This window comes from Mercenaria mercenaria, chromosome 4 (assembly GCF_021730395.1).
Source record: "Mercenaria mercenaria strain notata chromosome 4, MADL_Memer_1, whole genome shotgun sequence".
NCBI lineage: Eukaryota > Metazoa > Mollusca > Bivalvia > Venerida > Veneridae > Mercenaria > Mercenaria mercenaria.
Window position 1 is genome coordinate 64,852,730 of NC_069364.1, and position 15,109 is coordinate 64,867,838.

The 15,109-nt window shown below is 36.1% G+C and overlaps 2 protein-coding genes across 2 annotated transcripts in view; both read right to left on the reverse strand.

Annotated features, from left to right (window-relative positions):
* LOC123552062 (receptor-type tyrosine-protein phosphatase F-like) overlaps positions 1-3,022 on the reverse strand; it is a 56,625-nt gene extending 53,603 nt beyond the window's left edge. Inside the window, exon 1 of the mRNA XM_053541524.1 lies at positions 2,931-3,022. Within this exon, the coding sequence (XP_053397499.1) occupies position 2,931 (1 nt within the window). The 5' untranslated portion in view covers positions 2,932-3,022. The remainder of the gene's footprint in view (positions 1-2,930) is intronic.
* A 5,446-nt stretch (positions 3,023-8,468) lies between these two features.
* Positions 8,469-15,109, reverse strand: part of LOC123552961 (tyrosine-protein phosphatase 10D-like) — a 134,461-nt gene continuing 127,820 nt past the window's right edge. The window contains exons 24-27 of the mRNA XM_053542247.1: positions 14,780-14,905; positions 13,135-13,289; positions 12,749-12,893; positions 8,469-8,597 (exon numbers count right to left, since the gene is read on the reverse strand). Of these exons, the coding sequence (XP_053398222.1) occupies positions 8,469-8,597; positions 12,749-12,893; positions 13,135-13,289; positions 14,780-14,905 (555 nt within the window). The remainder of the gene's footprint in view (positions 8,598-12,748; positions 12,894-13,134; positions 13,290-14,779; positions 14,906-15,109) is intronic.

The window sequence follows — 15,109 nt, forward strand, 5'->3', positions numbered from 1 at the left end:
TATTAAGAAAAAAGGTCAGTAGGTCACATTCATGGTCACTGGAAGTCAGTTTTAAGATCGGTGTGCAAAACTGTACATGTCGTCTACATTTAAAGGCTGTATCTTAAAAAAACAAGAAAGTAGTTCAAGGTCACAGTCAAGTGACACCTTATCACTTGAGGTCATTAGGTATTTATGATAAAACAGTCTAGGAAATATGATCTGATAATCTTAGAAGTATTTTCCTACATAACTCATATAACAAGTGACCCAAAGTGCGGGGCCTCTTTTCACTCCAGGGGCATAATTTGAACAATCTTGTTAGAGATCCACTAGGCAATGATACATACAAAATATCAAAGGCCAAGGCATTGAACTTTCAGGCAAGAATTGTTTTCCTATATAATTCTAAGTTAAACTTGTGACCCCAGGGCAGGACATATTTTCACACCAGGCAACGTACCACGTATCAAAAGCCTATGCCTTGCAGTTTCAGGCAAGAAAATTTTTAACGTTTTTTTCGTATATAAGTCTATGTAAAACTTGAGCCCCCTCCATCTCTCCCCCACCCCCACCCCCATGGACAGGGCCTTTTTTCAGACCAGGGGCATAATTTGAACAATTTTTGTAGAGTACCACAGCTCAATGCAACATACCGTATATCAAAAGCCTAGGCCTTGCAGTTTCAGACAAGATTATTTTTAAAGTTTTTATTTATATCTAAGTCTATGTAGAACTTGAGACCCTCTGGGGCAGGGCCTCTTTTCATCAATCATCTGAACAATTTTGGTAGAGGACCAAAAGGCAATGCTACATACAAAATATCAAAGGGCTGGGACATGCGTTTTTTTTCCTACATAAGTTTATGTAAAACATGGGACCCCTGGGGCGGGGCCTCTTTTCACCCAAGGGGCCCGATTTGAACAAACTTTATAGAGGACAATTACTTGATGCCATATGCCAAATATCAAGGCTCTACCCCTTGCGGGTTTGGACAAGAATATTTTTAAAGTGTTTCCCTTTGGTTGCCATGGCAACCAGAGTTCCGCATGGAATTCAATTCTTTGAATAACTTTAAAAGGGGGCACCCAAGGATAATTTCTGTGAAGTTTGGTGTAAAATTGCCAAGTAGTTTTCAAGCAGAAAAGTTTTTAGATAATGTTGACGGACGGACGACACACGACGCACGACGGAAATTAAGCGGTCACAAAAAATGGCTCAGGTGAGATAAAAAGTGGTGATTTTGTCGGCAGGGGCGAGTGCACATATTGAGGTAGAAGTGAGAGGGAACTGTGAGCGATACCTAGAGACAATATTAAGTGTACTTTAGCGTGTGAGAAGTCAAACAACAAGAGCTCCAGAAAGCGGGCAAATATACGCAATAAGATGAGGGAGAAAAAGAATTTAAAGGGTTTTATTTTTGCGGGGGTGGTGGGGGATGGGGGCCGAGGTTTGAAGGGAGCTAGGTAATGTAGCGGTCAGGGTTGTGTGGGCGGGGGTGCTGTGACGGAGTTTTTACTAGCAGGCACATGAAACTAAAAGAGATTGTCTTTCGAGGATGGGGAGGAAGTTATGTGGACTGTTGTATTTTTCAAATCGTCCTCACTCATATTCCAAGTTTAAAGTCATTATCTTGAATGATTTTGGTGCTGTAGTCCGGACACGTAATACAAAGGACCTATCTGACATTTGAACTGTGTATGACCTTTGCATCATCTGACTTACAACCTAGTCCGTGCGCTCTGCACATTGTCTCATCGCCACCTACCTATATGTTAGGTCTGAAGTCAGTTCGTTGAATGGTTATAAAGTTGTGCTTTGGACACAAATTATGACGGACAGGTTGAACCTTTCCGTGACCTTGACATATGACCTACCGACCCGGTTCATGCGCTCTGCATAACAGCCAATTGTCATCCACTAAATATGAAGGACATACGAACAGACAGACAGAATGATGCATGTGCCATCATTTTTTGTTTCAAAACAGGTGTATTATAAAGTGTTTTGGGGAGGTGGGTAGGAGGGTATGTAATTGATGGTGGAGTTTAGGAATGAGTAGGAGAGTCATTTAAAATTAATATCAGATACGCTAGTTTAATTACATAAGGAGAACTTAAATTGAGAAACTTGTCATGAAACTTTAACTAATACAAATTCTGACCCCAGTTCCATTGACTTCTGGGGTAACCTGACCCTAAATAAAATGAAGTCTGCTCATTACCAATCTTTATGTGAGGTTTGACAATTATAGAAGATATAGTGAAACTGAGAAGCTGGTCATAAAACGTTATCTTAAATGCAACGCCGATGGTCATGCAGACGCTGATGGTGACAGTGACGCTTACGGCGAGGCCCATGCGCTTTGAAGGAGCTAAATAAGTTTGTCTCTTTGATATATTTCTAGCAACTAATCGAAAACCATTAACTGCCTGAAGGTCACTGTGACCTTGACCTTTTATCTAGGGTCATTTACCAACCACAGGTAATCACACTAACTTTGACAGATAGGAAATCAAGCCCTCCATTATCATGGTGATCGGAAGCAATTTAGTCTTGGCATCACTGTGATCTTATCCTTTAACCTCCGGACTTACAATCCATAAGAGCCATCTTCAGACCACAGCGATCAAGTTTGACCGCAGTATGCTTAAATGTCATGTAGTTATTGGATAGAAACCTACTATAAAGAAATAATAAACTCATTTTGTTCAAGGCGGGACAAAGAATTTATTTACGAAAGAAATTAATCAACTTTTCGAACAGTCGTCTTTTTGAAGGAACACGGAATACATGTTATATAGAAATCTACAATCACAAAAGCATCGCGACACTGTTATTGGCTTTGAAAATGATAACAAGTATTGTAACTATCAACAGCATAATTCTGTCATAATGAAGCCGATATTTAGGCATTCGATCAGATGCGGTACTTAAGCTATGTCACTTACTTTTAGCTTTAGTTTTACAGCTTGTTGCTACACTGTCATAACTGGTTGAATTGTACCTCTTATTTTCTGTATAGATCCGGAATGTATATGATGTACCTTAATAATACAGAATACAACTGTTTAATATCCGAAATGAGTAATGTAAAGGATGACTTACATTGGAAATCTATTAGAGACATAATTATAACAATCATAAAAAGTAATAAAATGAGTAAAAAGATACTATGGAAGTAAAAAATGCATCCAAGAAGAATAATAGCAGACTCGGTTTGATTAATTCTGTTCATGAAAGGTAATGAAATGTGCAACACCTCTCACGCCCCCTAACACCGGCTTAAGCGCCAGAATTTATGTTAAAAGAACTTTATTTTCAGCGCTGCCTTATTAAAGTGAGTGTTGAAGGCACAGTTTCATGAAACGAACTTACTAACGTTTGTGACCGCTATGCTGATTGGTCAAACTAGTGTCTTATATGTAACATGTTTGAAGTTTCTTCTCCCGAAGCAAAAGAATAATATAACTGTTTGTTTAAATCCGTTCAATTAGTTATTGACATCCCTATCAGTATAGAAATATTATTTGAAAACCAAATAATTACCACGGACTACTCTAATGTAACACTAGATACGCATGGAAATGAAGTAAAACACACATGGCATTAATACTCCATTTACCCAATTCAAAACTTGAATTGAAGTACCATCATTATTTAATTCCTAACACTACCGCAACTGCCCAAACAAGCCTGTCCCAAAAATATATCTGCATTATATCCATGAACCGACTCGACTCACAATATTCGAAAGTCGCATAGCTTACATTTAATTAGTACTAAGTGGTTTGAAACGGGAATAGCTGCACAGCATAAAATTTATTGAAACGAAACAAAACAAAGCATCATACTTATGTCTTTTTTTAAGTTTGAAAGTTCGTGAAATCATACATTGCGCCACCTGTCTACTGAAAAGATATATCTTGTTTGAAAAAATGATTTTCGAATACAAAGTAAGTCATGGGTAGTCAATTTGACTGAAACACAGCAACCCCTGTAGAAAGTTTTCCTACTTATTCTGGACAATATGGTATATATTAAATGATATATCAATGGAGCGCAGAAAACAAAAACCCTCATATAAGCCATACAAGTCTGATAAAACAATAAATGACATTATTTGACATAGTGACCCCGTTTTTAAGCTCATGTGACCCAGTTTTGCACTTTACCTAGATATTATCAAGATAAAAATTCTGACCAATTTTCATGAAGATCCATTGAAAAATATGGTCTCTAGAGAGGTCACAAGGCTTTTTCTATTATTTGACCTAATGACCTAGTTTTCAAAGGTACGTGACCCTGTTTTGAACTTTACCTAGATATCATCAAGGTGAACATTCTCACTAATTTTCATGTAGATCTCATGAAAAATATGGCCTCTAGAGAGGTCACAAGGTTTTTCTATTTCAAGACCTACTGACCTAGTTTTTGATCGCAGTTGACCCAGTTTCAAACTTGACCTATATATCATCAAGATAAACATTCAGACCAACTTTCATACAGATTCCATGAAAAATATGGCCTCTAGAGAGGTCACGTTTTTTAATTATTTGACCTACTTACCTACTTTTTGAATGCACGTGACCCACTTTCGAACATGACCTAGATATCATCAAGATGAACATTCTGACCAATTTTTATGGAGATCCATTCACAAGTATGGCCTCTAGAGAGGTCACAAGGTTTTTCTATTTTTAGACCTACTGACCTAGTTTTTGACCGCACATGACCCTGTTTCGAACCTGACCTAGATATCATCAAGATGAACATTCAGACCAATTTTCATACAGATCCCATGAAAAATATGGCCTTTAGAGAGGTCACAAGGTTTTTCTATTATTTGACCTACTGACCTAGTTTTTGGAGGCACGTGACCCAGTTTCGAATTTGACCTAGATATCATCAAGATGAACATTCAGACCAACTTTCATATAGATCCCATGAAAAATATGGCCTTTAGAGAGGTCACAAGATTTTTTTATTATCTGACCTACTGACCTACTTTTTGAAGGCACGTGACCAACTTTCGAACTTGACCTAGATATCATCAAGGTGAACATTCTGACAAATTTTCATGAAGATCTCATGAAATATATGGCCTCTAGAGAGGTCACAACGTTTTTCTATTTTTAGACCTACTGACCTAGTTTTTGATTGCACGTGACCCAGTTTCGAACTTGACCTAGATATCATCAAGATGAACATTCAGACCAACCTTCATACAGATCCCATGAAAAATATGGCCTTAGAGAGGTCACAAGTTTTTTCTATTATTTGACCTACTGACCTAGTTTTTGAAGGCACGTGACCCAGTTTCGAACTTGACCTAGACATCATCAAGATGAACGTTCTCGCTAATTTTCATGAAGATCTTATGAAATATATGGCCTCTAGAGAGGTCACAAGGTTTTTCTATTTTTAGACCTACTGACCTAGTTTTTGAAGGCACGTGACCCAGTTTCGAACTTGACTAGATATCATCAAGGTGAACATTCTGACCAATTTTCATGAAGATCTTATGAAATATATGGCCTCTAGAGAGGTCACAAGGTTTTTCTGTTTTTAGACCTACTGACCTAGTTTTTGATGGCACGTGACCCAGTTTCGAACTTGACTTCAATGAATAAATTACTTTGACCATAATGGGTAATTTCGTGACCACGTATTGCCAAAAAGAACAGACCATTGTTTTATTTATTTACTTTTATTTATTTATAATTAATATTAGATTATTTAACATTGTTCTGTAGAAAACGGATACTTATTTCACACCTATATATTTTAACCATTTCTATCACGTGACAATACAATAGAAACCAGTATTGTAGTGTGTGATTTAAAACGCATTCACATTTTCTTAAGTATATACATTTATAAATTTATATTGGACTACAGTGCCAAAAATCCTTTCTTTTTTTCATATTGGACGGGAAAACTCTTCCGATTATTTATAAAAAGACATTTGAAATTACTTCTCTTTTATTCTATATTTATTTTATCTATCCAATCGTGAACGTTCATTTGCAACACGTGACCGTACAATATATTACCTAATTGAACGCACGTGCGTACAAACAAAACCTGTATTTTTCCGTATTTGGACGGTTCAAAAGGTCCCATGTTAAACATACGATAAAGCCAGAAACGCGTGAAAATGTTCCGAATGTAAATCGCTTGAAGTAGGCGTTCTATGTACAGAGTTAGATTATGCGTCTTGAAAATACAATATTCAGTGAATCATTTTTAATTTAAACTAAAATAAAATAGATATAGAATAAAAAGGTTATTTAACATTGAACTGCACAATACGAGATATATTTGGACTTGGGCTGGTTTTCTCAGCTGGGTACTCGTCCAAATATATCTCCGTATTGTACAGAACAATGTTAAATAACCTAAAAGTATATGACGGCAGCAGTAAAATTAAACAAGAGGGCCAAGACGGCCCTAGGTCGCTCGCCTGAGAAACACACCATAACAGTGTAAACATGTTTGACATTAGTGGATTTCATGGAAACAAATATTTTCACCAATTTTCATTAAGAGTGGACCAAAAAATGAGGTCTCTTGAAGTGTAAACAAGTATTTTCTTCAATTTGACCTAGTGACCTAGGTTTTAAGCCAAGGTAACCTACATTCAAACTTGTCCTAGATCTGATCAAGGCAATCATTCTGACTAAATTTCATGAACCTCAATAGAAAAATACAGCCTCTATCGCATACAAAACGTTTTCTTTGATTTGTCCTAGCGACCTTGTTTCTAATCCCCTATGACCCATTTTCGAACGTGGCCTTAATTTCATCAAGGCTATCATTCTGACCAAATTTCATCAAGTTCAATTGAAAAATACAGTCTCTATCCCATACACAAGGTTTTTCTTTGATTTGACCTACAGACCTAGTTTTTAACCACAGATGACCCATATTCTAACTTGACCTAGATTTCATTTAGGCAATCATTCTGACTAAATTTTATACATATCCAGTGTAAAATGCAGCCCCTATTGCGTACACAAGGTTTCTTTTTAATTTGACCGGGTGACCTAGTTTTTGACCCTAGATAACCTATATTCAAATTCGACCTAGATTTCATCCAGACAAATATTTTGATCAAATTTCATGAAGATCTGGTGTAAAATGCAGCTCCAATTGCATACACAAGGTTTTATTTAGATTTAACCTAGTGACCTAGTTTTAGATTCCAGAAGACCCGTATTCGTAACTGGCCTAGACTTCATCATAGTAATCATTCTGACAAAACTTCATGAAGATCAATTGAAAAATACAGCCTCTATCGCATACACAAGGTTTTTTCCTTGATTTAACCTAGTGACCTAGTTTTTTACCCCAGATAACCCATTTGCAAACTCGGCCTAGACTTCATCATAGTAATCATTCTGACAAAACTTCATGAAGATCAATTGAAAAATACAGCCTCTATCGCATACACAAGGTTTTTTCCTTGATTTAACCTAGTGATCTAGGTTTATCCCCAGATAACCCATTTTCAAACTCGGTCTAGATTTTATCAAAGTAATTATTCTGACCAAATTTCAAGAAGATCAGTTGAACAATACAGCCTCTATCGCATACACAAGGTTTTACTTTGATTTGACCTAGTGACCTAGTTTTTGATCTCAGATAATCCATTTTCAAATTTGACCTAGATTTAATCAAGGTAATCATTCTCACCAAAGTTCATGAAGATCAATTGAAAAATACAGCCTCTATCGCATACACAAGGTTTTACTTTGATTTGATCTAGTGACCTAGTTTTTGATTCCAGATAACCCATTTTCGATCTCGGCCTAGATTTCATCATGGTAATCATTCTGACCAAAATCCATGAAGATCAATTCAAAAATACAGCCTCTATTGCATACACAATGTTTTTCCTTGATTTGACCTAGTGATCTAGTTTTTGACCCCAGATGATCCATTTTCAAACTCTTCCTAGATTTCATCAAGGTAATCAACCTGAACTAAATTCATGAAGATCAATTGAAAAATACAGCTTCTATCGCATACACAAGGTTCTTTCCTTGATTTAACCTAGTGACCTAGTTTTTGACCCCAGATGACCCATTTTCGAACTCGGCCTAGACTTTATCAAGGTAATCAAGCTGACCGAATTTCATGAAGATCAGTTGAAAAATACAGCCTCTATCGCAAACAAAAGCTAAATGTTGACGGACGACAGACGACAGACAGACGACGGGCATCGAGCGATCAGAAAAACTCAGGTGAGCTGAAAATAAATGCAATAACTTTCTTATTTTGAACGAAACATGTCAGTGTAAGCATTAGATTATTTATTTAGAGCATTTCCTATCCACGAATTGTTGTTTCAGAATTGTTTGGCACTGAAATAAAAAATGTAGATCTACGTGTTATCAGAGAAGAACGTATTAAATTGATGTGTGTTGTTGTTTAATGTGAGTTAAAATGTGTGATTTTTTGGGGTTATTTTTACATCTATCTTTTTATGGTGTGAAATAAATAAGTAATGCAACAGTGTTGAGCACAATACTGAATTCAACTGGATTTTCTATCTGCCTTCTCTTTCTGTCCATAATCTCCTTAACACAATCATGGATAAACACATACTGTTGCTGTAATAAATATTGGATAAACATAAAATGTTACTGTAATAGAACAATTAAACTATATCGCTCACCTGAGTTTAATTGCTTTCTTGAAAAAAATTCTTTGCTAAAGCTAAACAAGTAACCCCATGGGGTGGGGTCAATTTGACCCCGGAGGTCATGATTTGAACACATTTTGTAGAAGTCTACTAGGCAATGCTACATGTCAAATATCTAAGATCTAGGCCTTCTGGTTTAGTTTTAGAAAATGTTTGAAGATTTTCCTATGTAAAATCAAGTGACCCCGGGGGTCATGATTTGAACAAATTTTGTAGGGGTCCACTAGGCAATGCTACATGTCAAATATCTAAGCTCTAGGCCTTCTGGTTTATTTTTAGAAATTTTTTGAAGATTTTCCTATGTAAAATCAAGTGACCCCTGGGGCGGGGTCAATTTTGACCCCCGGGGTTCATGATTTGAACAAATTTTGTAGAGGTCCACTAGGCAATACTACATGTGAAATATCTAAGCTCTAGGGTTCTGGTTTATTTTTTGAAATTTTTTGAAGATTTTCCTATGTAAAATCAGGTGACCTCTGGGGCGAGGTCAATTTTGACCCCGGGGTCATGATTTGAATAATTTTAGTAAAGGTCCAATAGGCAATGCTACATGTCAAATATTTAAGCTCTAGGGCTTCTGGTTTTTGAGAAGAAGATTTTTTAAGATTTTCCTATGTAAAATCAAGTGACCCCTGGGGCAGGGTCAATTTGATCCCGGGGTCATGATTTGAACAAACTTGGTAGAGGTCCACTAGGCAATGCTTCACACCAAATATCTAAGCTCTAGGGCTTCTGGTTTTTGAGAAGAAGATTTTTAAAGTTTTTCCTTTTGGTTGCCATGGCAACCAGAGTTCTGCATGGAATTCAATTCTTTGAACAATTTTGAAAGGGGGCCATCCAAGGATCATTTCTGTGAAGTTTGGTGTAATTCTGCCCAGCGGTTTTCAAGAAGAAGATTTTTTTAGAAATTGTTGACGCACGACGGACATCAAGTGGCCACAATAGCTCACCTTGTCACTTCGTGACAGGTGAGCTAAAAACATGTACTGATGTTGTAAGAGATAATAGAAAAGCACAAACTGTTGCTGTAAAAGATAATAGAAAAGCACAAACTGTTGCTGTAAAAGATAATGGATAAACACAAACTATGGCTGTAAAAGGAAATGGATAAACACAAACTGTTGCTGTAAAAGATAATGGATAAACACAAACTGGCTGTAAAAGGTAATGGATAAACACATACTGTTGCTGTAAAAGATAATGGATAAACACAAACTGGCTGTAAAAGGTAATGGATAAACTCATATTGTTGCTGTAAAAGATAATGGATAAACACATACTGTTGCTGTAAAAGATAAAGGATAAATACATACTGCTGCTGTAAAAGATAACAGAAAAGCACAAACTGTGGCTGTAAAAGGTAATGGATAAACACATACTGTTGCTGTAAAAGATAATGGATAAACACATACTGCTGCTGTAAAAGATAATGGATTAACACATACTGTTACTGTAAAAGATAACATAAAAGCACAAATTGTGGCTGTAAAAGGTAATAGATAAACACATACTGTTGCTGTAAAAGATAATGAATAAACACATACTGTTGCTGTAAAAGATAATGGATAAACACATACTGCTGCTGTAAAAGATAACAGAAAAGCACAAACTGTTGCTGTAAAAGGTAATGGATAAACACATACTATTGCTGTAAAAGATAATGGATAAACACATACTTGCTGTAAAAGATAATGGATAAACACATACTGTTGCTGTAAAAGATAATGGATTAACATATACTGTTACTGTAAAAGATAACAGAAAAGCATAAACTGTGGCTGTAAAAGGTAATAGATAAACACATACTGTTGCTGTAAAAGATAATGGATAAACACATACTGTTGCTGTAAAAGATAAAGGATTAACACATACTGTTACTGTAAAAGATAACAGAAAAGCACAAACTGTTGCTGTAAAAGATAATGGATAAACACAAACTATGGCTGTAAAAGGTAATGGATAAAGACATACTGTTGCTGTAAAAGATAATGGATAAACACATACTGTTGCTGTAAAAGATAAAGGATTAACACATACTGTTACTGTAAAAGATAACAGAAAAGCACAAACTGTTGCTGTAAAAGATAATGGATAAACACAAACTATGGCTGTAAAAGGTAATGGATAAAGACATACTGTTGCTGTAAAAGACAATGGATAAACACATACTGTTGCTGTAAAAGATAAAGGATTAACACATACTGTTACTGTAAAAGATAACAGAAAAGCACAAACTGTTGCTGTAAAAGATAATGGATAAACACAAACTATGGCTGTAAAAGGTAATGGATAAAGACATACTGTTGCTGTAAAAGATAATGGATAAACACATACTGCTGCTGTAAAAGATAACAGAAAAGCACAAACTGTTGCTGTAAAAGATATTGGATAAACACAAACTATGGCTGTAAAAGGTAATGGATAAAGACATACTGTTGCTGTAAAAAATAATGGATAAACACATACTGTTGCTGTAAAAGATAATTGATAAACACAAACTGGCTGTAAAAGATAATGGATAATTTATTTATTTATTTTGTTGGGTTTAACGTCGCACCGACACAATTTTAGGTCATATGGCGACTTTCCAGCTTTAATGGTGGAGGAAGACCCCAGGTGCCCCTCCGTGCACTATTTCATCACGAGCGGGCACCCGGGTAGAACCACCGACCTTCCGTAAGCCAGCTGGATGGCTTCCTCACGTGAAGAATTCTACGCCCCAAATGAGGTTTCGAACCCACATCGATGAGGGGCAAATGGTTTGAAGTCAATGACTCTAACCACTCAGCCACGGAGGCCCCCAGATAATGGATAAACACATACTGTTGCTGTAAAAGATAATTGATAAACACATACTGTTGCTTTACGAGATAACAGAAAAGCACAAACTGTTGATGTAAAAGACAATAGAGAAACACAAACTGTTTCTGTAAAAGGTAATTGATAAACAAATACTGTTGCTGTAAAATATGATAGAAAAACACATACTGTTGCTGTAAAAGATTATAGAAAAAACATACTGTTGCTGTAAAAGTAATGGATAAGCACATACTGTTGCTGTAAAAGATAACAGGAAAACACATACTGTTGCTGTAAAAAGTAACGATAAACACATACTGTTGCTATAAAAGATAACAGAAAACACATACTGTTGCTGTAAAGGATAACAGAAAAGCATAAAAAGTTGCTGTAAAAAGTAATGGATAAACACTGTTGCTGTAAAAAATGATAGAAAAACACATACTGTTGCTGTAAAAGATAATAGAAAAACACATACTGTTGCTATAAGAGATGATAGATAAGACATACTGTTGCTGTAAAAGATAACAGGAAAACACATACTGTTGCTGTAAAAAGTAATGATAAACACATACTATTGCTGTAAAAGATAACAGAAGACACATACTGTTGCTGTAAAGGATAACAGAAAAGCATAAAAAGTTGCTGTAAAAAGTAATGGATAAACACATACTGTTGCTGTAAAAAATGATAGAAAAACATATACTGTTGCTGTAAAAGATAATAGAAAAACACATACTGTTGCTGTAAGAGATAATAGAAAACACATACTGTTGCTGTAAAAGATAACAGAAGACACATACTGTTGCTGTAAAGGATAAAAGAAAAGCATAAAAAGTTGCTGTAAAAAGTAATGGATAAACACATACTGTTGCTGTAAAAAATGATAGAAAAACACATACTGTTGCTGTAAAAGATAACAGAAAAACACATACTGTTGCTGTAAAAGATGATAACAAATACTGTTGCTGTAATAGATACCAAATAAATACATACTGTCGCCATGCTAAATTATCAAGTCACTGTTGCTGTAACAGATCATAAAAATTCAAGGATACACATACTGATATCAAACAAGATCACATAAACACAGATAGACATAATAAAATCTACAGAGATGGTAAGTCATATACAATTCAGATTTTTTTCCCCTAAATGAACTGTTGTTATTGTTTTCAATGGACTGTCAGGAAGAAACAGATGTTGCAAAATGCTTTATCACCTTTTCAGTTTTTCGAGACTTATTGTAAATATATGTACCTCTGTTTGCACCATGTGTTGTCTGTTCTCCCTCAGTTTGAGAACCAAATCAAATATGTCGATTTCGACAGCAAAGTCATGTTCGTTAATGAACTGCATCAGGTGATCCAACGCGATGTACGTTCCTGTACGACCAACACCAGCACTGAAACAACATAATGGAATAATTAAGAATGGTAAATAAGAACTGCTAGATTAAATAATCATCCCCTTTATGTTCCTGCTTTATTCCCACATGACCTTTTTTATTTTATCTGAAACAGGCTAGCTTCATGTCCAAATTATAACTAGCTACAATTAGTAAGCAATAATGCAAATAAAACTACTGAAATAAAAGTGTCATGAATAACAATCTACAGTGTAATAAATAAAGCATGAAACCATACCTGCAATGTATTATCATAGGTCCAGAGGTGTCAGGAGGCTGGACATGTTGTCTCACATGCTCGATGAAATCTAGAATAATGTCATGGTGAACATTGGCCTGGAAATCTAGCCAGCTCAGGAAATGGAAATGCTTCACCACACGGGTTGTACTGCCCTGAAATGAATAGTCCAGTACATACAGTCAAATATATATTAAACAGCCTGTCAAGGTAAATAACCCCTTGGTTATTTTAGTCCTGTGACCACTTAACACAGCTACAGACTTGCTCAAGCCACTTTTCACCGACATTCTTCATAATAAATATTATGAATACAAATCAGTCAGTCATGTTTATTAACATTTTATATATAACAGAAGGGATAACATTTGAATATTTCTTCTCAGCTTTAATTTCATCTTGTGTCTGGATCAGGCACTGCAATTCTTATTTCAATTTACATTTACTTTAGTATTTCAGTATTTTGTTAATGCACATTATTACATACTCAAGTAAAACAAGAGCTTGTTGAACACGAAATGCCCCCCTAGATGCATTCAGTAATTGCACAAGAAACAGAAATTATTTGCTCACTGTAAACAAAAGTTCCACTGTTCTGGTTCAATGTGACATTGACCTTTGACCTATTGACCCCAAAATCAACAGGGGTCATCTGCTGGTCATGATCAACCTCCCTATTAAGTTTAGTGATCCTAGGCCCAAGCGTTCTCATGGTATCGTCCGGAAAGGGTTTAACTGTTCCGGGTCAATGTGACCTTGATCTTTAGCCTACAGCCCTCAAAATCTATAGGAGTCATCTCCAGGTCATGACCGACCTCCCTATCAAGTTACATGATCATAGGCCCAAGCGTTCTCAAGTTATTGTCTGGAAACTGTTTAAATGTTCTGGGTCACTGTAACCTTGACCTTTGACCTACTGACCTTAAAATCAATAGGGGTCATCTGCTGGTCATGATCAATCTCCTTATCAATTTTCCTGATCCTAGGCCCAAGTGTTCTTAAGTTATCGCCCGGAAACCGTTTTACTGTTCCTAGTCACTGTGACCTTGACCTTTGATCTACTGACCTCAAAATCCATAGGGTTCATCTGCTGGTCATGATCAACCTCCCTATCAACTTTCACGATCCTAGGCCCAAGCAATCTTGAATTATCATCCGGAAACCGTTTTACTGTTCCGGGTCACTGTGGCCTTGAACTTTCACATACTGACCTCAAAATCAATAGGGGTCATCTGCTGGTCATAACCAACCTGACTATCAACTTTCATGATCCTAGGCCCAAGCATTCTTGAGTTATCATCCAGAAACCGTTTAACTGTTCAGGGTCAATATGACCTTTACCTTTGACATACAGATCTCATAATCAATAGGGGTTATCAGTAGGTGATGACCAACCTTCCTATCAACTTTCATGATCCTAGGCCTAAACATTCTTGACTTATCATCTGGAAACGGATTGGTCTACATACAGACCGATTGACCGACAGACATCTGCAAAACAATATACCCCTCCTTCTTCGAAGGGGGGGCATAATAACTGCAACAAACTATCAGTCCAAGCATGATCTAAAATCACAATCAAAAGATTTAAACAGTGCCAAGTATGTCAACTTCACTACAAATTATTTCACTTTTTTCTACTTACATTTGTGATCTTGAACATTCTGTAGTCATATGTACGGATGTTGGAGTACGATGTTATCTCGACAATGACATCTCCATATTGCTTTGGCTCTCCCACTTCATCCGGCCAGTACTGCTCACACTTTATCTGTAAATATAAAACAAAATAGTATTACAATGCCAATAACCAATTAAAAACTATGAAAATAGTAATTTTCTATCATTTTCTAGCTAAATAACAAAGCCTTAATAGCAAGAACTTCATAACTGACAATACAGACCTGTTTTGATACAACTTACATTTGTCAGGCAATCATACAATAACTACTATATTACCCCTGTAATTTGTTCT